Source organism: Magnolia sinica, chromosome 7 (assembly GCF_029962835.1).
Source record: "Magnolia sinica isolate HGM2019 chromosome 7, MsV1, whole genome shotgun sequence".
NCBI lineage: Eukaryota > Viridiplantae > Streptophyta > Magnoliopsida > Magnoliales > Magnoliaceae > Magnolia > Magnolia sinica.
The window spans coordinates 8,358,600-8,385,630 of NC_080579.1; the positions used below are offsets into that span (position 1 = coordinate 8,358,600).

Sequence of the window (27,031 nt, forward strand, 5' to 3'; positions counted from 1 at the left end):
ACAGAGAAGCCATGCCTCTACTTAAAGCCTCAACTGCAAGAATGAATATGGACGGAGAGTGAGGGTCACCCTGACGGAGACCTCTCATGCTTTTGAAAAAACCGAAGCTCCTTCTGTTGATGAGAACAGAGAAGTTGATATATTTTTCCAGCATCGCTGAAGCTGAGCTATACAAGGAGGGCTAAAGCCGAATTTCTGAAGCAATTGATTGATGAAGTCCCATTCCATTCTATCGTATGCTTTCTCTATATCCAATTTGATGATGAAGTTGCCACCATATACCTTGCTGTCAATCTCGTGGGCCATCTCTCTAGCTAAGAAAATGTTATTTGTGATTGATCTACCTTTGAAAAAAACGCCTTGCTCTTTGGATATGAGCATGGGCAAAATGTGAGCCAACCCGAATGCCAACAACATGGAGAATATTTTCATAATGCAATTGCATAAGCTTATCGGTCTGAAGTTTTTTACATACTCCGGATTCTTTTTCTTGGGAACGAGGCAAAGAAGGGTGCACTGAAAAGTCTATGTGACCTTATTAACAGGTTAGATGACAAATAAAAGGTCTTATACACCCTAAGAAGTAAAAACCTTTCAACCATGGAAGTTTTACTACATTAGCTTCTTGTGGTGTAGGCCTCTTGAGCTTTGCATTTGCACATTTTAAAGCTCATTCTTTGTTTTTTTTTTTTGAAACAAAATATGTCTTCATTGATAGAAAATTCCGTACGTAGTTACATAGATTGATTCAGGAGATCATGGGAGAAAAAGAACCTGAGGACTCCTATCATATCAAAACCAACAAAAAGACACGAAAATCATCTACAAAGTCTATCTACAGGCTGCGGCTCTCTCTAATCGCTCCTAGGCCCGTCTTGTCAAGGAAAATCATCCCTTGGATCTTAGGGGGAATGTCTTGCAAATGCTCAAAAACTAAGGATGATTGAGAGTCACCCCCCTGCCTGGCCAATGTGTCTGTAGGGGAGTAGCCTTCTCTAAAAATATGCGCAAACTCAACCCTTCCTCTGTTCTTTAACTTGTTTATGCGGTTTATCCAGTAGCTTCATTTCCAATTTGCTTGAGACATCCCATTAAGAGTTTTCACCACGTGAAGCGAGTCAGATTCAATGATGATCTAGTTGAAGCCTCTGTCTAGGCCCAACTTCAGTCCCTCATAAACAACTCGCTATTCAGAATAAGAATTCATACCGGCACCAAAACCAAAAGAGAAGGCAAAAAGGAATTGTCCCCTATCTCCTCTACAAATTCCCTCACCTCCAACTGCCCCCGGTTTATGCCTAGCAGAACCATCCACATTTATCTTTACCCATGTAAAACAAGGTCTGATCCACCTCACTATTTCAACGACATGGACATCTTTACCCATCCAAATTTATTTTAAAGCTCATTCCCTAAAATGTTCCGATAAAATATATGAACAACATGGACATGTGATGCCGGGAAGGACATGAGGTCGAGCATTGTCTTCCTCAAGGGGATAACTATTCCGAATCCGTGGAACTTCTCTAAACTCCTCACAAAGACTTCTCAAATCCACGAGGAAAAGAACAAGGAAAATAAAAAATAAATTCTATAAAATTCAAAATTGATTGATGAATCCAATAAACGAGTTTACACTCCTTTAAATAGGGATACTAAGCTATGAAAGAAATTTCGAAATCAAACTATAACTAAAACTCCTAGAATTCGTGACTTACTATAAATGGTAAACATACTATTTATCGATGGTTGTGATTTCCACTAGTGCGTGAGGTTTTCGGCTAAAAATAGTAAGTGTCCTATTTGGCCAAAGCTTTCCTAACTTTTCCACTTTTCGTGTTGGACACAACTCCTAAAGCCCAATGTACGAAGAGTTACAGTTAGACTAAAACTTACTATTTATAATAAAAATGGAATTAGAACAGGGAAATGACTGTCAATCTGATGGTATTTTACAAATCCAGCTTGTGCAACCCGGCTATGCCCTAGCCCAAAATCATATATTTTACATGCGATAACTCATTCCGATTTGCGAGATACGTCCGTTTTAAGTTCTGACGGTCTGGATCATCTCCATCTCTGACCGGCCCTCTTTTGATCCACCCTGACCATGAAATTATCCACGACCCACTCTACATCAAAATGTCACATACAAATTGATGGGGCTCACATATTTAAGTCAGTCCTTTTTATACCCATTTTGAGATGGAAATACTTATCTAAAATCATACCTATTTATCTATCATGCATTTACCTTGTAAATAAAAAATTAAGCAGCCCCTTAGGTGTTTTCTGGGTAGCATTGAACTTTGTGGGTCTTTGTCATGACGTTATTTCATCGGCGTGCAGAAGCCACTGAGAAAGCGTCAAATATGTACTCCCCCACGCCGATGAATGAGGTGTAACTCTTAGGTTCAGTTAGTTGGACTACAAATTACAGTTGACATAACAGATAACTTCCAACCTGTGATGCGTGTGCAAAATCCAACTCATCTAATAGGTTGGTCCTATCCTGAGTACTGCTTTCATAAAAAAATAGCCACATATACTTTTCAAGTGAACCACGCTTGTAATTTATTCTTTATTATGGCTAGAAATTGTTTCCTATGTTGTGGTCCGCCCAATAAGTAGATGGGGCTAATTTTTTTAACTAGGCTATCCTCATGGTTCGGCCAACCTATTCGACAGGTTGGATTTCAGATGCTCTTAATTGGTTGGAAGTTGCCGACTAGGTGGACTATAACTTGCGTCCAACTTAAGAGCTACTGATATTAAATAATCCAATTATATGATAAGTGGAGATTTATTGGACCGTCGAAATAAAAAATATCCACTGGCTCCGTTTCAATAAACAAATGCCCATGAATCAAAGGTTAGATTTTTTTAATCAATATTATTATTATTTTTTTTTGGGTGCCTGCGCATCAAGTGTGATACGCTGCCACAGTATCACGTAACTCCTTTTCAATGGACCATGTGCATCCATTCTCTATAAGAGTTCAGAGTTCAGAGTTCAGATTTGAGAGAGAGAGAGAGAGAGAGAGAGATGGATTACTCAATTATGTTGCTGTGGACATTGATGGTGTGGGCATGCATCCATCTTCTCTTTCTTGCAAGAAAAAGAGGACTTTCTAATGGCAAGCTCCCACCAGGTCCCATCCCACTTCCCATTTTAGGAAGCCTCTTCAAACTCGGCAGCAAACCCAACGAGTCACTTGCTCAGCTCGCCAAGAAGTATGGCCCACTAATGACACTTAAGCTGGGCTCCACAACCATGATCGTCGTTTCATCATCAATCATGGCCAAAGAGGTCCTCCAAAAGAATGATCAATCTTTCTCCGGTCGAAGAGTTTTTGATGCCGTTCGCGCACTTAACTTCCATGAGTCATCAATCGTGTGGTCACAACCAACCACACGTTGGCGAAAGCTACGAACGATATTTAACACAGAAATGTTCACCACAGCAAGAATCGCCTCCAACCAAGGCCTTCGACACAAGAAAGTGCAAGATCTTATCGCTCACATACAGGAGGATCGGCTAGCAAGACGCGCAGTTGATATTGGCCAAGCCACCTTCACTACCACCCTCAACTTGACCTCCAACACAGTCTTCTCTGTCGATTTGGTCGATCCCAACTCCAAATCAGCACAAGACTTTAAGGATTTGGTGTGGGAACTTTTGAAAGAGAGCGGTAGGCCCAACCTCGTGGACTATTTTCCAGTGCTGAGGCCAATTGATCCACAAGGCATCAGGCGTCGAATCGCCGCTAATCTCAAGAAGTTGTATGCAATTTTTGATCGACTGATCGATGAAAGGATGTTGTCTACATCAACATCGTCCGATTCTCCTAGAAGAAATGATTTCCTCGATGTGCTTCTCAATGAAAAAGATGAGAACGGCCTCCAACTTGGCCGTCAAGATATCTTGCCAATACTTACGGTACCATCTTACTTCCTTCACATGTGTTTTTTTTTTAAAATTTTTTTTTTGGCTTGATCCATAGTTTAAAAACACGAACTTGACTCAACTCGGGTAAGTTTCTTGAAAGATCATACAATTTTATCTGAGCGTTTTTATTTTCCCCCAGTATTAGTTATAGTATTTAAAAAGTATAAATAATATATATAATGTTGAGTTGTGCCAACTTGGGTTTTGATGGAGTCGTGACCAAATCAAAATTTTGTTGAGCTTTTGTGAAATCTGGTCGAGTGGAGTCAACTCAGGTGAGTCAAGTTGTGGTAAGTTGCAAGCCATGGAGGATTAGATCTAGGCAATCCACATGATTAGAACTCCCAATTAAGTTTTTTAATTGGATTATAAAAAATTCTATGATATTTGTCTTGGTTTGCAAACATTGATGCTAGGGCACAATGATAGTACAAAGTTGAATTTTGAAGGAAAATCATTTCATTGATAAACACACCCCATGTGTTTCTATGTTTGGTGATACGTTGATAATACAAAGTTATACTTTTCTTTCTACCAAAAGTAAGATTTTGGAACAGTGTATTGCAGTTAGTTGCCATCCGTAGAGCACAAGAAATAGAAACACGTCCCCACAGAGAGAGAGAGAGAGAGAGAGAGAGAGAGAGAGAGAGATTAAAAAAATATAGCTATATTATTTTGGAAATTAGTTAATTTCAAATATAGCTATATTATTTTGGAAATTAGTTAATTTCAAACCATTTTGTGAAATTGATTAATGTTATTAAATCCTTCTATGATGAAATTGATATTATTTTACAACAGGGCGTTGTTGTTTAGACATTACAAACAAATAAGCTATATATATAAGATGGATAGGAGAATATTCATTGGACAAATGAAAAAAACGAAAAAGAAAAAAAGGAAAAAAAAAAAAAAAATCTATTTTCCATGAAGAGCTTGCTACCCATTGAGATGGCAAATTTTTTTTTTTTTTTTTTTTTTCGGTTTAACACACGTACACACACCCCCACACACATACACTAGTGGAATTTCACCACCTATGGATACTCGAACCCTTGACCCGTGTTGAAACTCCCGAGAGTCTACAACCGGATCAAGAGTAAGGATCCCATTGAGATGGCAATTTAATGATGCCTATGTGTGTGTTTGTTGGCAGTACTGTTTCCTACGTTGAAATCCAATTTTTTTTTTTTAATAACTACATAAAGGCTTAGAAGACGATTGTGGTGTCTTGGAACATTAGACAGCTGAGTAGTAATGCTTAAAAAGAAAAAAAAAAAAAAAAGAAAGAAAGAAAGAAAGAAAGAAAGAAGTCATGCTTAGCGGTAAGAGAGTTAGTCCGTAGTTACAACGTTGACGTTATGCAACACCCAGATGCATAGTTCAGGTGGTAGACTGAGTGAAAGATACCTCATTTCAACACCGAGGTCTTGGCATCGATTCCCTAGTGGGGGTGGCTAACTGTGAAGTGTGATCTGACAGTAAACAAAAAAAAAAAAAAAATCCTCTCTTAGATGAAAGTTTGGAGGAGATTCTTTCACTATAAATCCTCTCTTTTTCATGAATATGTAAGTGCCGCTCTTTAAGATAATCTCACTATAAGTTGCAAACCAATTCTCTGTTAGGATTTCATGAATAACAGCAATTAGTGGGTAAGGCCCTGACCATGGGCCCACCTCAATGTATGTGTTATAATATCAACCCCATTCAACCATTTTGCCAACTCATTTTAGGTATAAAAAAAAAAACAATAATAATAAAAATGAGGCAAATCTAAATCTCAGGTGGACTACAACACAGGAAAATCACAGTGGTGATTGAGCGTCTACCATTAAAAACTTCTTAAGGAGCATTGTAATTTTATTTTCCGTCCAACCTGTTGATAAGGTCACACAGAACTGGATGAATGGTAAACACAATAGCAGCTTGATCCAAAACAACTATGGCCTTCCAGAAGCTTTTGATGGTGGGGATTCAATCCATACTGTTCAGTCCACCTGATATTCGGAGCTGCCTTATTTTTTAGACTATGCCCTAATTTTTAGACTATGCCCCAAAAATGATCTGGCAAAATGAATGGACAGTTGAACAATGTGGATGTACAACAAACACATCAAGGTGGGTCCCACGGTCACGACCTCACCCACTAAACTGTTACCCTGCCTTACCTATCTGTGCCTATATATATACTGAAGTGGTTAGCTGCAGCACATTTATTAATATGTGCGAGATCTGATCATTTTAATTAGTCATCTCTAAAATGCCAACATGCTCTCTATTTGATATTTTATTCGGACAAAAGACCCGCACCCAAATTCCATAGCTTTATGTGGGCTCTCTCAATAATAATATTTCTAAGAGGTAAAGGGAAGGTCATTTCCTTTTAGGTTGGTTGGGGGCAGGAGGGGTTCAAATACCAAGACTCGCAACTGAAGTGACATTGCCAAGTTTGGTGGGCCCCACCAAGATGTATGTGTTGCATCCATTCGGGGAGATCAATATAAGGCATGATCCAAAGAATGAGTCAGATCCAAAGCTCCATATATTTGTGTTTTTCCTTCTTTCATGTCTATGTTAACTTATGAGATTGGATCTCAAATAAACATTATGGTAGGAAGGTTTCAATGGTGGGCGTCACTCTCCCCACTGTTTTCTCTGGTGGGATTCACTCAAGCTTTAGATCCGCTTCATTCTTTGTCTCATGCCCTAAAATGATCTCTTCAGGGGCCCGTTTGGCCGGGCGGATTGGAATGGATTGGATGGTATTGGAAGTTAAATCCTGGGATTGGCCGGGCGTGCCAAATAGACCGGGTGACCTGATCCCGTGATATAGCAATCCCATGGATCTTAGGACAATCCACTGACAACACAATCATTACCTTTAAATCCCATCCAATCCACCATAATCCATTCAAATTTTCCTGGGAGGTGTTTGGTTTGAGGGATTGGAAGGGATGGGAAGGTTTAATCCCAGGATTGGCTGGGCGTGCCAAACAGACTCGATATAGCAATCCCATGGATCTTAAGACAATCCACTGACAACACCATCATTACCTTGAAATCCATGCCATCCACCCTAATACCATTCAATCCCTTCCAATCCACCCGGCCAAACGGGCCCCAAATGGATGGACGGTATGTATACAATATATATATATAGCCAAACGGGCCCCAAATGGATGGACGGTATGTATACAATATATATATATATATCATGGTAGGCCCACAGAATTTGGTGACGCTAATTCAGTAGTGAGTTTTGCTACTCAACCTCGCAGCAACTAATCCGCGTCCAATCCTCTAAGGCCCATCCCGTCTCCATTGAATCAGTTCCCAAGAGTACCTAAAAAAGAACCTTTCCTCTCTTCAGCATTCCGGGTTAAGAGGATTTTACAACATGTCCATACGTGGTATTTGGTTGTAGGGTAAGGACCTCTGTGACAAAGAAGAAATTCGTTAGATACCATTATCTACTCACACTCATGTGTGGTCTCTATAAGATTTTAGAAATTTTTAGAGATTTTTGAAGTTATGGATAATCTTATTAGCTAATTGGTTGAATATATAGTAACATGATAGAATTATAAATAAAAAAGATTAAATGACTCTTAATTTTTTATACACCAGGATTCAAATATTTAGAAAGTTGTAGAGCATACATTCAAGAATCATTTAAAAATATAGCAAGGAGTGTATGACAGGGGAGAGATGACACTCTTTTAAAGAAGAGATGATTACAGACTTCAAATTCCCACCCTACTCCAATGTACTATGCAGGTGGGGCTTGTGGTGTAGGTATCTAGCATTTCGATATCAAAGGAGCCCACTAGGGATGAATGGTGCATAAAAATTTTTCACATTAGAAAACCAAAAGAAATGTTTAAGGAAAAACTCAATATAGGTATTTTTTTTAAATAATAATATAAAAAAAACAACAAGAAGAAGATATTATTTACTAAATAGATGAATGGAATCACAAAAGTCATCATATCAACAGTTAGGTTACTACGGAGCACTCAGCCCCACTTATTAAAAAATGAGCACACCAAGTGTTTTTTTTTTTTGTTTTTTTGTTTTTTTTTGAAAATATGATTTCATTTCAAAAGACCAGGGGCACAAAAAATAAACACCTGTGAGCCTATTGTGAAACAAAACTGAAAAACTAGAGAAAAAAATACCAAGGAGAAATAAAAAAACATCGTGCTCCCTTATCGAACCCAGTCCCACCTTGTCAAGGAAAAGAAGACCCCTAACTTCAGAAGGGAGGGCCGAAAACTAAGTAAACCACACTGACGATTGAGCAGCACTGCCCAAACGGGCCAAGGCATCCGTTGGAGCGTTACCCTCCCTGAATATGTGAACAAAACGCACCTGCCCCGATAGCTTTAATCTACTGATCTTGTGGGTCTAGTAGGCCCATTTCCAGCTTGGATGCACTAAACCGTTCAGAACGTCGATGGCCAGCTAGGAGTCTGATTCGACTATTGCCTTAGAGAGACTTGAAGAGAGACAATGGGAGAGGCCATCGTGGAAAGCAGGAAGCTCCGCCGTGGTTCTAGAGTCAACCCCATATCCCGCCGCAAATGCGAAGATAAACTGGCCTCTATCTCCTCTGCAGACCCCACCGCCACCAGAGCTCCCTGGGTTACCTCTGAATGACCCATCTACGTTAATCTTCACCCAATCCGGATTGGGTTTCAACCATTTAATCAAAGATAGATGCTTGGAAGCAGACCCCACCAAGTGTTCCCATGCATTAGTACCTTGTAATTCTTGCTCATTGTTTTCTCCATATGATTTCTTCACGTTTATTTATTTATTTATTTCTTCTTCTTCTTCTTCTTCTCTCTCTTATTATTATTATTATTATTGTTATTTTTAACGTTATGAGTTGACTACCTTACCACCAACTCTGCACACATCAAGACTAAAGACATGCACTTTCAATCATCAGGATATATTTATCGCAGGAACTGACACAAGCTCGACCGCTGTAGAATGGGCCATGGCAGAGTTGCTTCACAACCCAAATGCAATGGCAAAGGCTCGATTTGAACTCAAGGAGACCATTGGCTTGGGACAACAGGTGAAAGAGTCAGACATCATCCGTCTCCCATATCTACAAGCCATCGTGAAGGAGACCTTGCGTTTGCATCCACCGGGTCCGCTCTTTCCTCGCAGAACCATAGCTGATGTTGAAGTCCATGGTTTTTCAATACCCAAGAACACTTGGATTACAATGAACGTGTGGGCCATAGGAAGAGATCCCAACGTTTGGGCTGAACCGGCATCCTTCTTACCCGAGAGGTTCTTGGACAGTGACATTGACTTCAAAGGCCAAGATTTCGAACTCATACCATTTGGATCAGGCCGGAGGATTTGCCCAGGCTTACCACTTGCATTTAGGATGGTCCACCTATTATTGGCATCTTTTCTCCATTCATTCGACTGGAAACTTCCCAATGGGATGATGCCTCAAGATATGGACATGAGCTCTAAGTTCGGTATAACCCTGCAATTGGCAACCCCTCTACGTGCTATCCCTGCACTAAATGACTAGCATTGCCTAAATGAATATGTGGTTGATCCATTATGAAATTTGGAGCAAGAATCTTGGGGCTATAGCAAGGATATCCCTTGGTGCAAAAACTGCTATGTATGAATGATTCTAGACATCTGATCCATAAAAATATATTTTCCTTTGAATGTGCACCATTGATTTAGTCTATACTTTCCTGCAGGCAATGATTGTAGAGCCTGATAGGTAATAGGGAGTTAGTTAAGAAAGTCCATGCGCCATGCATGGTTTTATATATAATGCGTCCAATTTAATGAGTGTATTTTTTTTTTTTTTTGGGATCGGTTCTTCTTTGAATTTATCTGAATGATAGCCAGTAAGATTAGAATTTAAAATCCGTAATTTTCCCTAACATCCTGTCTGTCCTGACTACATAGTAGGCCTTCATTGTCTTGCATGGACATGATTGCTGGAATGCACCCGACAATTAACCTCCTCTTAAACCCCTGCTTCCTTCTGAGGTAAAAAGCGATTTGTAGTATCTAATTGCCTCCTCTTCGATGTCAGATTGGGTATTTAAGGTTGTTCTTAAGTTTGATTTAATGAGCTTGATAGAGGATGTACATCTTCTCTCTATGACCAAATCATGAAAGAATCTTGTGTTTCTATCTCCCACTGCTAGCCATCAATGATTATGGGATTTTTGGTTCCCCAAGATTTTCTCTTGAAGGAGAGCTTACACTACCTTTGACTTGGACTCTTCAAGATTAACATACCCTTGCCTAGAATTTGATAATGTAAGACCATTCTTTGCTTTCAATAAGTTCCTGAACACATCCCCAAAACTCTCTTATTTCTTGTTGGATGATGATATGGTATCTCTGCTCCTTTTTAAAGTGAGACTATTCCCTTTGGATGCATGCTATTACTTACAAACCACGTCCATTGGATAAAGTCCGGAGAGGAGATTCGAACTCGAACTCGCATCTATGGGGAGCAAGCCCATGACCTTAGCCATTTGTCCAAACCATGAGTGGGTCCCAAAGAGCAAACTTTAATTTTCTCATTTTTAAATATACAGTAAGCATTCGGTGCGGCATCACACCCCGTATCCCAATTACTCCTTGCCCATCGAGCCTGAATGAATAGTGGTTGTACAGATTTTTGGAATGGAATATATCATCGATTAGAAAAAAAAAAAAAAAAGAGTTGCAGAAACCTTTCATGGGTGGTCCATATTGTTTGAAATTTGAAGGCTTTGGGAGCTTTATTTTAATTTTCCTCTAAGGTAATGAAGAGAGGAGAATGACCTGAGAAGTGGCATGGCAAGTGTGTAACTCGTGAATATTTCTGTCCTTCCCCCTTCCAATTGTAAGAAAACGGCTGGAAGGCGGCCACGCTCTTGGGGCTGGATGGTGGATGGAAGGGGAGGCTGAGATAGTTGAAGCGTCGTGGCTTTGGACTTGTTAAAATTTCTTATGGATAGCTGGTTGATTTGGAATGTGCGAGGAGTGGGCAATCCTGCCACCATCTGCTCACTGAAACGCCTCATTCGCGAGAAGAATCCTGCTCTTGTTGCTATTCTTGAACCCATGCTTAGAGATTCTAAGCGGGTTAGCACCGGTCTGAAACTTGGGTTCTATTCTTCCCTATCTAATGCATCCGAAGGAGGAAAAATCTGGGTTTTCCATAACTCCTCCATTGCCGTGGACCTCATTTCGACCTCCGATCAGCTGCTGTCATTTCTTCTTCGGGCCCAAGGTAGGGTGGATGTCTGCCTTGTATCCATTGTTTATAAATGCTCCAGAATGCTTCGTAGATCACTTTGGCAGCAACTTCATGTGCTTGCTAATAGCTACTCTATATCGTGGTTGGTTGCCGGTGATTTTAACGCGGTTCTTCATTCCACGGAGAGAAGAAGCTCCGCCAGCTTTGATGCCATCAGCGCTGCGGAATTCAGTGATGGGCTAAAAGTGCGAGACTAAGAGATGCGGGTTTTACTCGCAGCCGGTTCACTTGGTGCAACAATCAACATGGGCTAGCTAGAGTGTGGGGTAGGCTAGACCGAGTATGTGGTAATGATGCTTGGATGGCCTCCTTCCAGACTGTCCAAGTGACGCACCTTCCCAGGCATAATTTCGACCACGCTCCCCTCCTGGTTTCTTTTCCTCCGCTCAACAACTCCAGACCAAGGCAGTTCAGGTTCCAGCGCATGTGGTGCTTGCACGAGCTGGTTTTGGATGCTTGGAAATCGGATGTCTTGGGAGACCCACTGCTAGTCCTTGCTAGTAAATTCAAGAATGTGAAGTCAGCGCTTAAAATCCGGAATGCCCAAACGTTTGGGAACATTTTCCAGAATGTCCAGCGTGCTGAAAGGGAGCTTGTGGATGCTGAAACTGCTGGTCTGGATAGCAGTAATCCTCTGTCCATGGATGCTCTTCAACAAGCCAGAGATAGGCTTGGCCAAGCTGAACTTTATGAAGAGGTATTTTGGAAACAAAAGGCTAGGAATAAATGGCTCAAGGAGGGTGATTGGAGCACAAAATTCTTCCACTCCCTCGCCTCAGACCGTGCTAGAAGAGCTACCATTTTTAGCATTTACTTAGATGACGGAACAATCCTATCAGACCATCAGGCCATCAAGCAGGCTGCTGTGGATTTTTTTTGAGTCCCTCCTTCAAGCCGGGCCATCTCTCCCATCTGATTCCTTGCTGGGAGTGATTCCTCCTTCAGTCATGGCCAAAGATAACAATCTTCTTCTACGTGAGCCTTCTATGGAGGAAGTCCAAGCTGCAACTCAAGCTATCTTGGTTGACAGTGCTCCGAGCCCAGATGGTTTCTGTGGGGCCTTCTTCCATAGCTGTTGGGACATCATCGGGATAGACATCCTTGGAGCTATTCGCGCTTTCTTTCATGGAAGTCCCCTTCCCAAGGCCTTTTCCTCAACTCTTATTTGTTTGATTCCAAAATGTCCAGTGCCTAAGCATTTTTCTGATTTCTGTCCTATCAGCTTATGTACGTATATTTATAAGGTCTTTATTAAAGTGATTGTTAACAGGCTTGGTAGTGTGCTTCCACATATCATTTCTCCTGAACAGGGTGCTTTCGTCAAAGGCCGATCTATAGTGAAAAATTGTGCGCTTGCCCAGGAGCTATTTCGGGATATTGATAGAAAAGTTAGGGGCGGAAACATCCTTATTAAGCTTGATATAGAGAAAGCTTACGACAGGTTGGATTGGGCCTTCATCGAAGCGGTTGTGGGAAAATTCGGTTTCAGCTCCCCCTGAATTGATCTCATCGAGAAGTACTGGAATAGTGCATGGTTTTCCATCCTCATCAACGGGGAACCTGCAGGCTTCTTCAAATCCTTCCGCGGTCTTCGCCAAGGGGACCCCATCTCTCCAACCCTCTTTATAATTATCACAGCAGAAGCCTTAGGGCGTGGGTACAAGCACTTGATCTCTGCAGGGACTTGCCGTCCATTCAAGACGTCTAGAAACTACCCCCTAATCACTCATCTTTAGTTTGCTAATGACACTATTCTTCTAGCCAACGGCTCCTCCAGCTTGCTTCGTAGGATTGTTGACTTCCTCTCCCTTTTCCAGCGTGCTTCGGGCCTGAAAATTAATGCTCAGAAGTCGGTTTTCCTCGTGCCAACCACCAGACCTACGGCTCGCACTCGTTCCATCAACCAAATCCTTGGCTTTTCTTTGGGTTCCTCCCCCTTCATGTATTTGGGAGTCCCCATCTTCAAAGGGAGAGAGCGAAAAATTTACTTTCAGTGGATCATTGAGAAATTTTCATCCAGAATTGCTGGTTAGAAATCCAGGATCTTATCTCAAGCAGGCCGACTCACCCTTATTAACCATGTCCTAACCAGTATTCTTATCCATTGCATGGCTGCAACTGATGTTCCTCTGACCATCCTTAGGGAGCTTCAAAAATTGATGGTCTAGTTCTTCAGGGGCTGGGATGGCCCTCACAAGAACTGTCACTGGATTAATTGGTAGAAAATCTCTTCTCCAAAGGCTGAAGGAGGGCTGGGAGTAAAGGATCTCAGGTACATTATGCAGGCCCTTCGTGCAAAGATGGCATGGTCTTTTGTTTGCAGGAGGTCTCCTTGGTGTGCGGCCCACCCTAGGGGATCGATGGCAGCCTAGTCGAAATGGGTTTGACACCCAAATTTGCCCCTCAAATTCTCTCTTCTGACTTGGAGAATCTTTATGCAGGCGATCTTAGTGGATGACAGGCTTCAGGCAAAAGGAACTCCCCTTGCTTCCATGTGCATCTGTTGCCGTTCCCAAAGTCCTTCCTCTGAATCCATCGATCATGTCTTCTCTTCAGGTGAACTGGCGGACAAAGTGTGGCAATTTTTTGGGTCTTGCTTTGAGGTTCCTCCCTGTAACTGTGGCTCGGTGATTGGGCGTGCTACTGCATGGTGGAATGCGGCTTCCACTTCAGATATTTTCCTTTCCCTTAGAGGGTTAGCCCCTTTGATCATTCTTTGGGAACTATGGCTTGCTAGAAATGCAGCCCGCACGGAGGAGGCAGTGGTTTCGCCTCAAAGAGTCATTTCCAGGGTGTTTTCCTGGGTGAGGAAAATGGCGGCCCTCTTTCCCTCTTCGACCAAGGCTTGGCGCTCTCATTCTTCCTTCGCCTTGGACTGTTTGGGGATCCCTAAAAATGTTTCGCATCCAAAACAGGCTCTCCTGGTCAAATGGATCCCTCCTCCCCAAGGTCGTATCAAAATCAATGTGGATGGTTCAGCCCTGGGTAGCCTGAGCAGTTCTGGAGGTGGTGGGGTGACGAGAGAGTGTGATGGGGCTTTCCTCTTTGCTTTTTCGTCAGGTTATGGGTTTGGTTCTAATAGGAGGGCTGAAGTGAAAGCGATTTGGGACGGGCTTTCTTTTTGCAAGGAGTTGGGCTTCACCAAAATAGATTTGGCTAGTGACTCTAAGGCTCTGGTGGCTGCCTTGAACAATCGGAATTCCTCGTCGTGGGACCTGTGGTATTAGTGGGTCAGGATCAGAAACCTTAGGACTTCCATGGACTTTTCTATTTTGTACTCCCCGATGGAAGCCAATGCGGTGGCTAATGGGCTTGCCAAGAGGGGTAGTAGTAGTCAATCTCACTGCCTTTTCTGTCACTCGGCTGATCTTCCTCCTGTTATTAGGGGGCTTCTCTTTTTGGACAAAGTAGGTTTGGGCTATTTGCATGAGTTGTAAAGGGCCCTGTTGCCCTGTGTCTCCTTGGGGCTGCTCCTCCTTTTTTGTCTGCAGGCCCCTCCTAGCTGTACAGCTCCTTTTAGATATATATACAATGGCGGTTTCCAAAAAAAAAAAAAAAAAGTGTGTAACTCATGAAGGAAATTCACATATCCATCCTATGTTAACCAATCCACTGTCAAAATTCATCTACATGGTGAGAGCCACAATCATCCATTCATCTTAAGTTTCTTAAGATAATTCCTATAACATAGTGTTGAAAGCATGGATGTTGTGATACTCAAACCACTTTTCATGTGGAGGGCAGTTGCAGTGATACATGCTGTGTTGGGCACTAAAAACCCTTCCTATTTAGCAATGGAGGAGACAAAGCCCCACTAGAGTGAACTCTATTTCCATATTGAGGAATCTTAATTCCATACCCATGGTTAGGGCGACAATGGGTTGGGCCCGGTCTGACATGTTAAGCCCAAGCCCGAGGAAATTCTGCGAGGAGACCAGAGAGCTCACTTGATTCAGAGTAGTTATATCCTAAGGAAGATGGTGATTGACCTCATCATGTCCCTCCTAACACCAGTTGGATGGCACAGAAACGTCAAAGTTAGCTTTCCAAAAGTTTTAAAGGTGAGCATTTCCTGTTGAGATGTGGAGCCACATATGAGGGCCGCTCAACCAGTCGAGTGCCCTGCTCGACCGGTCGAGTGCGACCAGTTATGGACTGGCTCGACTCAAAGTCTAGCGAACATAAGTTTTTTGGGTTCCGAAGTGCTCGACCGGTCGTGGCCCATGCTCGATCGGTCACGAGGGGTTCGCTCAACCAATCGAGGTTACCTAGATTCGTTTCGGATTTGATGCAGACTGCGAATTTTTGAGTCGATTTTCGCAAGGGTACGAAAGGGAAGTTGCCTAAACTATAAATAGAGGTCCCTAAGGCTTTTCTAGGTATTATGGGAAATAATTTCTAAGGTGTTGGCAAAGGGTTTTCTCTGTACTCTCGAGGGAGAGGTTAATATATTGCCTTGTAATCTTTGTTTTTCTTTATAGTGGAAGTTTGCATCCTTGGTTTTTTACCCTTGTTGGGGTTTTTCCACGTATATCTTGTCTTGTGGTTTGTTTGGAATGCTTTGATTATTCTTCTAGTTTATATTTCTTCCTGTTTATCGTTTATGGGTGAGACCGGAGATTGGATCTCGGTTCACTGCGTTGTTAGTGTGCTGCGCAACAACTGATATCAGAGCTATTGGTTTTAGTTCTATTGAGAGCGATGACGGAAGAAAGGAAGACTAAAATTGAGAAGTTTAATGGTTCAAACTTCACCTTCTGGAAGATGTAGATGGAGAATTATCTGTATCAGAAGGACCTCTATATTCTTCTAGGAGGAAAATAGAAGAAACTAGAAAAGATGACAGATGATGAATGATTTTTATTGGATCGGAAGGCTCTAGGAACAATCCATCTCTCTTTATCTAAGAGCATCACTTTCAATATATCTAAGGTGAAAATTACAAAAGAATTAATAGAAGCCCTAATCAACATGTATGAAAAACCCTCAGCCTCCAAAAAGGTTCATCTTATGAAACAACTATTCAACATGAAGATGTCAGATAGTTAGAGCGTGGCTGAACATCTAAACGAGTTCAATACAGTCACGAGCCAGTTGAAATCTGTTGGCATTGTTTTTGAGGATGAGGTCAGGGCGTTATTGATCTTATCCAGTCTGTCAAACAGTTGGGATGGTTTGGTGATTGCTGTGAGCAATTGTTCAGGGTCGACAAAGCTGAAATTTGATGATGTGGCCGATCTAATTCTCAACGAAGAATCTAGAAGAAAGGCATCAGGAGTTTCAGGAGATTCAGGGAATGCTTTAAACGTTGAAGGAAGAGGAAGATCGCTGAACAAATAAGAAAATAAACACGGACGTTCTAAGTTAAGGAAGAAGTCCAAGGGTCCGAAAGACAAAGAAGGGTGTTGACATAGCGGGAAAAAGGGGCATATGAAACGTGATTGTAGGGCGCTCAAGAAACAAGAAGGAAACTCTCAAGGCGGGAAGGATTAAGTGAATATATCTGAGGAGAGTGACACAGAGGCGTTGATCTTGTCTCTTGATGCGAGGAATGAGTCTTGGGTTATAGATTTGGGTGCCTCGTTTCATGCCACTTCATGTAAGGAAGTTCTGCGTGATTATGTATCAGGTAATTTTGGGAGAGTCTTCCTGGGTGTTGATAAGCCGTGCAGTATTGTTGGAAAGGAAAATGTTCATATAAATAAGAAAGACGGAACGGTTTTGAAATTGAAGGATGTCAGACATGTACCGAGTTTGATACGTAACTTGATCTCAGTGGGGCAGTTGGCCGATACTGGCTATGTGACGACGACATTCACCAGTGATTCCTGGAAAATCACAAAAGGTGCCTTGGTGATACTCGAGGCAAGAAAGAAGGTACCTTGTACGTGACTTCAGGATCGTATAGTTCACTTGCAGTCATATCAACTGGAGTGAATGGGCAGTTATGGCATCAGAGGTTAGGACATATGAGTGAGAAGGGGATGGAAGTGCTATTGTCAAAAAGGAAGCTATCAAGGCTGAAGTCTATTGACTTGAAATTCTGTGAGGACTGCGTGTATGGCAAACAGAAAAGGGTAAGCTTCAAGAAAACAGGACGCGCTCCAAAGACACATCTATTGGAGCTTGTAAACACTGATGTGTGGGGACCGGCACAGGTATCTCTTGGTGGCTCACGTAATTTTGTTTCTTTTATTGATGATGCTAGTAGAAAATTGTGGGTCTATTTCTTAAAGCACAAATCTGATGTATTTAAGAAGTGGAAAGTTATGGTAGAAAATGAGATAGGTAAAATAGTAAAACGTCTCAGATCAGATAATAGGGGAGAGTACTGTGATAAGAGATTTGAGGAGTATTGTGCAGTAAATGGAATCAAACATCAGAAAATGATTCTAGGGACACTGCAACAAAATGGTGTAGCCGAGCGCATTAACAGGACTATCCTTGAGTGCGCCAGGAGCATGACGTTACATGCAGGGTTGCCCAAAACCTTTTGGGCAGATGCTGTCAATAATACTGCATATCTCATCAATAGAAGTCCCTCAGCACCATTGGATAGTGGGCTACCGAAAGAAACGTGGAATAGGAAAGAAGTGAACCTTGTACATCTCAGAGTGTTCAGTTGCACTTCATATGTTCACATTGATACAGAGCACAGAAACAAGCTAGATGCGAAGTCCATAAGGTGCACGTTTATAGGCTACGGGCAGCATGATTTTGGCTACAGGTTTTGGGATACAAAAAATAGAAAAATTATCAGAAGTAAGGACATAGTCTTCAATGAAAAAGTGATGCATAAGGACAGTGTGCAAGAAAATAAGGTCGAGGAGAAAGAATTCATAGAGTTGGAAGAGTTACCGGATACGGGTGTTACAGTGCCACAGGATGATCATGCACGGGAGCATTATGAGGCAGAGTCGCATACACCGGTTATGAGGAGGTCTACTCGGGAGAGGAGACCCACGGTCTAATACTCACCCTCCTTACATTATCTACTACTGACGGATAATGGTGAACTAGAGTGTTTTGAAGAGGCATTACAGTCGGATACACGGGTTAAGTGGGAGCAGGCCATAGATGATGAGATGGACTCTCTTGAGTCTAATCGTACATGGAAGCTAGTCACTTTACTAAGGGTAAGAAAACTCTTCATAATAAGTGGGCTTACAGACTGAAGGAGGAGCACGAGGGTTCAGAATGGTACAAGATTAGACTGGTTGTGAAAGGATTTCAACAAAAGGCGGGTATTGATTTCATTGAAATATTTTCACCTGTGGTGAAAATGTCTACGATTCGTATGATCTTGAGTATAGTGGCTACAGAGGACTTACATCTAGAGTAGCTAGATGTTAAGACAACCTTTCTTCATGGGGACCTTGAAGAAGAGATATATATGCATCAGCCGATAGGATACATGGCACCAGGAAAGGAGAACAAGGTGTACAGACTGAAGAAGAGTCTATATGGCCTGAAGCAGGCCCCGAGGCAGTGGTACAAGAAGTTCGACAGTTTCATGTCGGGAAACAGTTACAGGAGATATCATGCAGACCACTGTTGTTATTTGAAGAAGTTTGATACGTCGTATATCATCCTTCTTCTGTACGTTGATGATATGCTTGTGGTCGGTTCAAGCATGAAGGACATCTCAGATCTCAAAAGACAATTGTCTAGAGTATTTACCATGAAAGATTTAGGAGCTGCAAAACAAATCGTAGGCATGAGGATAAGGTGTGATAGGAAAAACAAGAAACTGGTTTTGTCACAGGCAGAGTATATAGCCAAGATACTTGATCGATTCAATATAAGAGATGCTAAGCCGGTTAACACTCCATTAGCCAACCACTTCAAGCTATCTAAGGAGCAAGGTGCAAAGACGCAGGAGGAACGAGACTTCTTGGCTAAAGTCCCATACGCGTCAGCTATTGGGAGTCTCATGTATGTTATGGTGAGCACAAGGCCAGACATTGCTCAAGCAGTGAGAGTTGTTAGCAGGTTCATGAACAACCCCGGGAGGGAACATTGGGAAGTTGTGAAGTGGATCCTCAGATACCTGGTACTGTGGATGTAGGGCTGTGTTATGGAGGATCGGAAATCAAGCTACAAGGCTACGTAGATTCAGATTTAGCAGGAGATATCGACAGCAGAAGAAGCACTACAGGTTATGTCTTTACTCTGGGTAGTGCTACAGTCAGTTGGGTCTCTCAGTTACAGAAGATAGTATCTATCAGTATGACGGAAGCAGAATATCTTGCGGCTACAGAAGCGTGTAAGGAGATGATATGGATGCAAGGTTTCATGGAAGATTTGGGTAAGAAGCAAGCAGATTGCAAGCTGTACAGTGACAGTCAGAGTGTAATACACGTAGTTAAGAATTCAATATTTCATTCAAAACCAAGCATATTGCCATCAGATATCACTTCATACGTTCGTTACAAGAAGATGGATCGATTGCTCTGGAGAAATTCATACAAGTGAGAATCCTGTAGATATACTTCCAAGGCGGTCACATTGGAGAAGCTAAAACTATGTTTAGCTTTGATTGGTCTTCAAGCTTGAAGACGGGGAGGTGGTGCACTCCGGATGTAGAAGACGAAAGTTTATGGCAATGTGTCTCCAAGCGGGATATTGTTGAGATGTGGAGCCGCATTTGGGGGTTGCTCGACCAGTCGAGTGCCCTGCTCGATGGTTCAACTTAAAGTCTAGTGAGTATCAGTTTTTTGGGTTTCGAGGTACTCGACCGATCGAGGGGTCACTACATCAAAATCGCTAATTTGCGGCGGACCAAATCTGTCGTAAAACTAAATAAACGATGGATTTGTCCGTTACTCAGTCTATTGCTGTTTATTGGGTCGTTTTTTTTTCGACGGATAAAATCCGTCATTTCATCTGTGACGGATAACGTCCGTCGTTTCATAGCAAGGGATAAGATCCGTCGTAAAAAATAAAAAATCCATCGGTAAAATTTAATAAAGGTTGTCACTAAAAATATTAGCGACGGATAAGATCCGTCGCTAATATGAGTAAGTGACGGACCTCAAAATCCGTCGAGTTTCCACGGTCAGAAATTAGGGACGGATACAGTTCGTCGCTAATATGAGTAAGTGACGGACTTCAAATCCGTTGTTCAGCGGTAAGAAATTAGCGACGGATAAGGTCCGTCACTAAGCTAATATGTAAGCGACGACCTCAAATCCGTTGTTTTTTACAATGGTCAGAAATTAGCGACGGATTTGATCCGTCGCTAAAATATCTGTACATAAATTAAAATATCTATAAATTATTATTATTATTTTTTTAATCTTGCACCTGATAGTCATTCAAAGTCATTCAAAAAAAAATTCACACTATTGTTTGATAAGAATCCAATTCACAAAATTGGTAACAACTCAATTCAATAAAAGAAGAGATGACCCAAGTGGCCCACTCCAACAAAAATTGACTTTTAACCCTCCTAACTAAACACTTCCCCCTCCTAAACTAGGACCCATACAAAAGAAATTGCCCGGAACTTCCAACTGTTGGCTATGCCTTGCCTTGAATTGGCTACTTAGTATCTGCTCTTGTTCAACCTTCTTTTGAGCCTTCCTACATATATTACAAACAACCAGATTCAATCCAAGAAAAGAATAGTTTAGTCAACCCTTTATATATTACAAATAACCAGCTCAAATCCATGAAATGTGAATAGTTTAATCAACTGAAACCAATTAACAAAATAAAAGATTAGAATTCATCCTAGCCAAACGAGAACATCCCCATGTTACAAACAACCTCGAACTGATATGCAGTGTAGTAGTAGATACTGGAGATCTTACCAGACCTCAATACCAAAACATAGAGAATGAGAAGGAACAAAAAATAGTGCTGCACAAATATCAGCTCCTTTAAAAGAAGCTATGATTCACATGGTCTGAGACTACTGGAATTTTCATTCAGGCCAACATTTAGTATTGGCGGAGCCCACCTATAAGCGACCCAGACAGCTCATCGGGTGATTCCCCCCTGTTAATAGGCAATACAAAACAAAGTGTTCCCACCAAACAATCCTAGCCATCCTATTTCTCCAGCGAATGCACAGTCAGAAGGAAAGAATATACCTAGTGTATATGCAATGGAAAGAAGCCCACTGAAAAATAAAATAGAGAGAAATAACAACATGATGGAGAGAGATGCAACATAGTTTAAACACTCACAGCTGGCTTCTTCCCACCGAAAAGAATCCTAAAAAAGACCGTTACAATCACCACCATAATTTATTTATAGCATTCAAATGAAAACAAAATTTATAGGAGGGAGAAATGTCAAACATTGAAGATAAAAGACCTTCAAAGAGTCAAGTTCCCTTGAGCCCTTTTCAATTGAAAGCATGCTCACGAGTTGTCCACAAATGCAAACATAAAATAAAATAAAAAAAATAAAAACATGTGATTTCTTATGTGTGAGTAAAAAATATAAGCTTTCAAACATTTCCACTGAAAAAATTATCATGGATTTTACAAACCAATTCAGCGCTCACATGGAGTGCCAGCCAAATGAGTGTACAGAGTCATACCATTAGCTGTACATGAATTTTGGTGTCCCACTCAATGACTACTTCCACCTTATATTCATATTAGGTAACCATCATGGTGTGGCCCACCTTTTGCACGGATTAGATACTCATAAACATCTGACATGTTGCCAGAAAAAAAAAATGGCTGTATCAGAACTGTTACAAACCATTTCATCTGATAACTTCAAAACCTGGAAATAATCCAACCACATCTATGCCATTCTAATGGTTAAAAGATCAAACAATGGCTACAACTAGAGTATCACATGTCACATATGTTAAATCGTGCAACATCTCACCCACTTACATTTCAAAAGGTCTGATGAACATCAACTCACATGGATAGTCAAAGGTAACTACTTCAACAGCGTTCAGTGCATTTCCTTCCATCTGCAGAATCATCGAACATAAAGATATTAAAGGGGAAAAGAACATGAGTGCAATTCCAGAATCAGCACATTGGTATAGCTTTGTAGTTAGGCAGTGTTTGGATGCACAATCAAATTAAATTGCAATAATTAGTTCAATAGAGTATAAATTAACAAAATTGCAATTGTTCAAGATAGTCTTCAAATTGTGATTACAACTATTTCAAAATAACAAAATAGCTTCCATGTCCCTGAGTACAGATGGCTGGGGGATGTTGAATCTTGATATGCCTTCTAGTGTCCTTTAATGTGAATGGCCCACAGATCCAAACACCACATTAATCAGGGAAAAAAAGGATTAATGTAGCCGACCCCGATTAGTTGGGATAAGGCTTAATGATGATGATGTTGATGATTGAAATGGCAGAGTATGAACTTCCATCTCAAGCAGACCTCATACACAGTGCCTTTGCTGGTGATGATGTGGAGGGAGAGTTTTAGAAGGACAAGCCATATCCCAACTAATGTGAGAAATGGATAAGCATCATATCGTTGCTCGATCCTTCGACATACCACTGATATTGAAACAGCCATTAGGTAGTGATGCAGGAAGGATGTGGAATGGATGCTGAAATTGAAATTTTCAACAAATCTATTTTTGTTTAGAAATCTTGAGCCTCTAATTGATATCTTGTTGAATAGGAGCAGAAAACCGTGTTTCTTTTGTAACAGAAGTATACACATGACAATCTCGACCCATGCGGGTTTGGAGTTCTCTAAATGACTTTTTTTTTTTCTCTATATTATTGGTGGATTTCGAGGGTCTTTGTAGAAGGTTCGACTGTATTTTGAGTTTATCCAGGTTTTAACTATATTGCGGGTTCGTTCAATTCACAATCATTTTCAGAATGCTTTCATTAATATCAAGGGCCTTGCTGCAAGTTGTTGCATGAGGTCATTGAGGAGGCCTGTTCTGCTGGTGCTATTTCCATTTTATTTCAGGAAATCAAGATGACTTCTGAAGCTGCAACTCATCTAAGCTAGGGCAGTACAAGATTAAATAGCAAATATAGAACTGGCATTAAACAATGAATAGATTAACAAAAAGCCTAAAGAGAAGGACATTATTGACTATACAATTGTAAAGCGTCCTACCATTGGTTCAGATGCCACATCTATGCACCAGGTGGTCACGTGTGCCCCACATGTAGAGGTGTCTTCTCCCAAACAGAGAACTCAACAACATTTACAAAAAATAAAATATACCCAACCAACTCTTAATAATAATCTGCAACTTAACCTACTAGGAACCATCATGCACCGTAATGTCTTACGGCAGAGCGGGTTCTGAGGAGTTACAAGTTCACCCTGACGACAACATATAAATGAAGCGATAAAGATATAAATGACTCGAGATTAATTAAAGGTTTCGAGAACTTACATCCACCTCACTCTTATTGCCTAGTAGTCGTGACGAAAATGCATCCACACTACGAGAAGGGAAAAAAAAAAAATTGTGGCTGCACCGATACAGTCTAGTATGAACGGCTGCCTATGTACCCAATGTTTGGAAGATTGGGATTAAGTCACTACGTAGTTTTTAATATTTAAATCAGAACATTTTACATATAAGCAAGGAAAAAATCAAAACAAATCATAATAGAAATATGTGTACCTTCTGTCACACATAAGAAGATGAAAAGCTGAAACAAATCACTAGATTAGTCAAGCAAAACTGCTAAATAATTCAAGATAAAGATTTAGTCAAATAATATCCAAAATAACCTCAAACACAATCCATATGTCTTGACCAAATTACAAAAATATGTTCTTGACTTAGGAAAAGTTTTAAGTAAACTCCTTTAATATCTATGTTTTCGTCAGCACTCTAGGCCAAACGAGAACATCACCCACGTCGCAATCGGCGAACGTCTTATCAATGTCACCAAACACATTCGCACTGGGAGCTTCAACAACATCTAATATAACTTTGATGCAATCTGGAGGGATGCCTGTAGTATCTCTAATCAGACGCCCACGTGCAACAACTCGACTACAAATATCTGTCAAATGACAGATTTGTTCCACCCGTAGAAGTGGAGGTGGAGGTGGAACTGACTCATCACGATGACTCGAGGTATCGCCAAATCGAAAAAATGTACAAGAAATAATTTTTATTATTTTCATGGATAAAATAGTAAATATACATTATTCTTTAATTGTTAAAATACCTGAGAACCAGCAGTGCCTGGAGAGCATTGCATTAGTTGAACTAGAGTATTTATTTGATTCTGAACTTCAAGCAAACGTTCTCCAATGGTCAATATCATGTTCTTGCACTCGTTGATCTTGTTTTCCATTTGCTCTTTTAATACAATCATCGATGCTTTAACCTCAACAATTTCACCCTTTCCTTCTCTAATTTCATTAATGTAAGGGGTTGAAGCAATAATGGTAGTTTTTGCAATATGACCCAACCCCCTTACACGTCCTCTTTTATCAAGACCACAAACCTAAATGATAATCAGCCATTATTAGTAATGCATGTATATCAGTAACAAAAAATGGTATTGAACTGTCCAAACAGGGACAATTTAAGGATTTTTATGCACCAAGGAGCACACTGTATCTATGCCTAGCCACATAAAAACCCTTAAATGGGTAACTGATTGTCTTAATCTATATACAATCACATCAAAATTTGTAATCTAAATGAACATAGTTCAAAATACAACTCATTTCTAAATGCAGAATCAAAGCAAAAGAACTGGTAACCTGAGTTGTTTTCGTGCAACCAGTCTCACCAGATACCAACACCACCTGTTCTCCATACATAAAAAGATAAACAAAACTCAGAGCATGACATTTAATAACATTGAATCCTCCTTTCACCAATAGTAACAAAAAGAAAATGCTTAATACAAGTGTAACAGGTTTATCCTCCTTTCTTTTTATTAAGCATGGTGATGGGGATATTTTTTTCTAATAGATGGGTGTAATATAGTTAGTCCCGGCCATACATGAAAGTAGACATGACCAAAATCTGAAAATCCTAATCAATCTAACAAAAACCAACAAAATCCATTACCTAAAATAAGATTCAAAACAAACCAAAATGGATGCCTGAACTGCAAAAACTACACAAGAAGCATCTATATGCATCTACCAACCAGTTACCACCTATAGTTTCTCCAACAATGCATGACATCAATAAACTTCTGCTTTTGATTTTTCTATTTAGTATAAATTAGAAAAGATTCAAGTGACTAAAATTTTTCTGTGGATGGTAACTGGCCAAGAAAAGCTAATCACATAATATATAGTAAAAATTAGAAAAGATTCAAGTGACTAAAATTTTCTTATGGATGGTAACTGTCCAAGAACAGTTCAGCCATTTGTTCCAGATGACATGGATTGACGACTAATCTGAGTTACACATGACTTGTCAGAGTAAACTTAGACCCTAGTTTGGAACCACAAATAAGCCTTCAAAATATGCCCAACTCGGCCAAGTCATGACTCAACTTGGGATGTTATAATTAATCTTTTATATGAATGAAGATAATGCAGCACATCATTACAATCATTTGAAGAAACATGGATGAATTACCTCCAACCAATAACGAAGCAACTTAGAAATGGAATTCATCTAATTTATGAAGAAAATAAGAGTGATCCAAAATAAAATCCGATCAGTGTAAGCTTTCAAGTCTTTCTTTTTGTAAAACAGTAAACAAAACTTGTGAAAGAACAAAATACATCAGCAGCAACTCATAGTGCCCATCTTCAAATATCAAAATTAGGGAAATCAACATGTACTTTCTCATAGTGCTATCCTTAAACTGAAAACCATCTCAGCACCAAATCTCACCATTTGCAATAGTTTATCTTTCTTAACAGCATCACCAAAAGGACAAGTGTAAATGGAAGTACTTGAGTTTGTAAAACCAACTTGTATTAAAAGGTGCAAAAATACCCCAAGCAAGTATGGATTTCAAATGTTGGGAAAAGGAAAGGTGGATCCCTTATCATTTTCCTTGTTCAAGTATCTTGCACTCCTGTTTCTTCAAGGATCCACCTATCATAGCTTTAATACAACTGGAAAATTGCAGCAACTTTAAGGAATATACAACCACATTTTAAAAAAAAAAAAAAGGCTGAAGACACAATTATTTAGAGTTTTGGATACATGAGATTTTGGCCGGTGACACACAGAGGGATTAAAAAAAAAAAAATTTAACCCAAAAAAAAAAGTTTCCATTTCATAAGGTGGCCATATGATGGTTGGATTAGTTCATTTTTGAAGAGTCAAAATTTCATGGTGGGGAGAGCCATATGGACAGATTGGATGGCATGAAAACATTAAGATGGTCCCACGTACACAAGGGTTGCAGAATAAATTTATTAAAATTACTAATAAGATACATTGGTATGGAAAAACCAGAATATATTGGAACCATCTCGCCAAAGGACATATGGCAGGCACGGTTATGTATCAAGCGGGATGGATGGCTCGTGTTTTAAAAGTAAAGCTCATGAGACGATCCTATCCATTATATCAATGTCCCATGTTTTAAAAATAAAACCCATGATGCAATCCTATCCATAATTTAAAAATAGAAGTCATGAGACAATCCTATCCATAACATCCAGTCCAGCCATCTTGTAAATCCACTCATTTTCTCTTTTCAATTCAAAACTCAAGTGGGCCATACCATGTGAAAACAAACTCAACCACATGCAAGTGCTGCAGCAAAAGCTCATTCCACCCATGCTGTAGCCGAACAGCTTCTTTCTCTGAGATTCTCCTAGAGTAGCAAAACTCCTTTTAAACTCATCTTTATGAAAAAAGAAAA

The 27,031-nt window shown here is 40.4% G+C and overlaps 1 protein-coding gene and 1 long non-coding RNA gene across 2 annotated transcripts; one reads left to right on the forward strand and one right to left on the reverse strand.

Annotated features, from left to right (window-relative positions):
* Positions 1 to 2,996: 2,996 nt before the first annotated feature.
* Positions 2,997 to 9,731, forward strand: LOC131250986 (geraniol 8-hydroxylase-like). Its single transcript, XM_058251417.1, has 2 exons — positions 2,997 to 3,940; positions 8,904 to 9,731. Exons 1-2 carry the CDS (start codon positions 3,047 to 3,049, stop codon positions 9,507 to 9,509), a joined length of 1,500 nt encoding a protein of 499 aa, XP_058107400.1. The 5' UTR covers positions 2,997 to 3,046; the 3' UTR covers positions 9,510 to 9,731.
* An 11,430-nt stretch (positions 9,732 to 21,161) lies between these two features.
* Positions 21,162 to 23,416, reverse strand: LOC131250987 (uncharacterized). Its single transcript, XR_009173540.1, has 2 exons — positions 23,331 to 23,416; positions 21,162 to 22,197 (listed from the first exon to the last, which is right to left on the reverse strand). It is a non-coding gene; the product is annotated as an uncharacterized LOC131250987 (long non-coding RNA).
* Between the last annotated feature and the right edge of the window lie 3,615 nt (positions 23,417 to 27,031).

Bases quoted from the DNA above. Each gene is read 5' to 3' on its own strand.
- LOC131250986 (XM_058251417.1), top strand. From the start codon at position 3,047: ATGGATTACTCAATTATGTTGCTGTGGACATTGATGGTGTGGGCATGC. The intron at 3,941-8,903 runs GTACCATCTTAC...TTCAATCATCAG, and splicing joins ATATCTTGCCAATACTTACG to GATATATTTATCGCAGGAAC.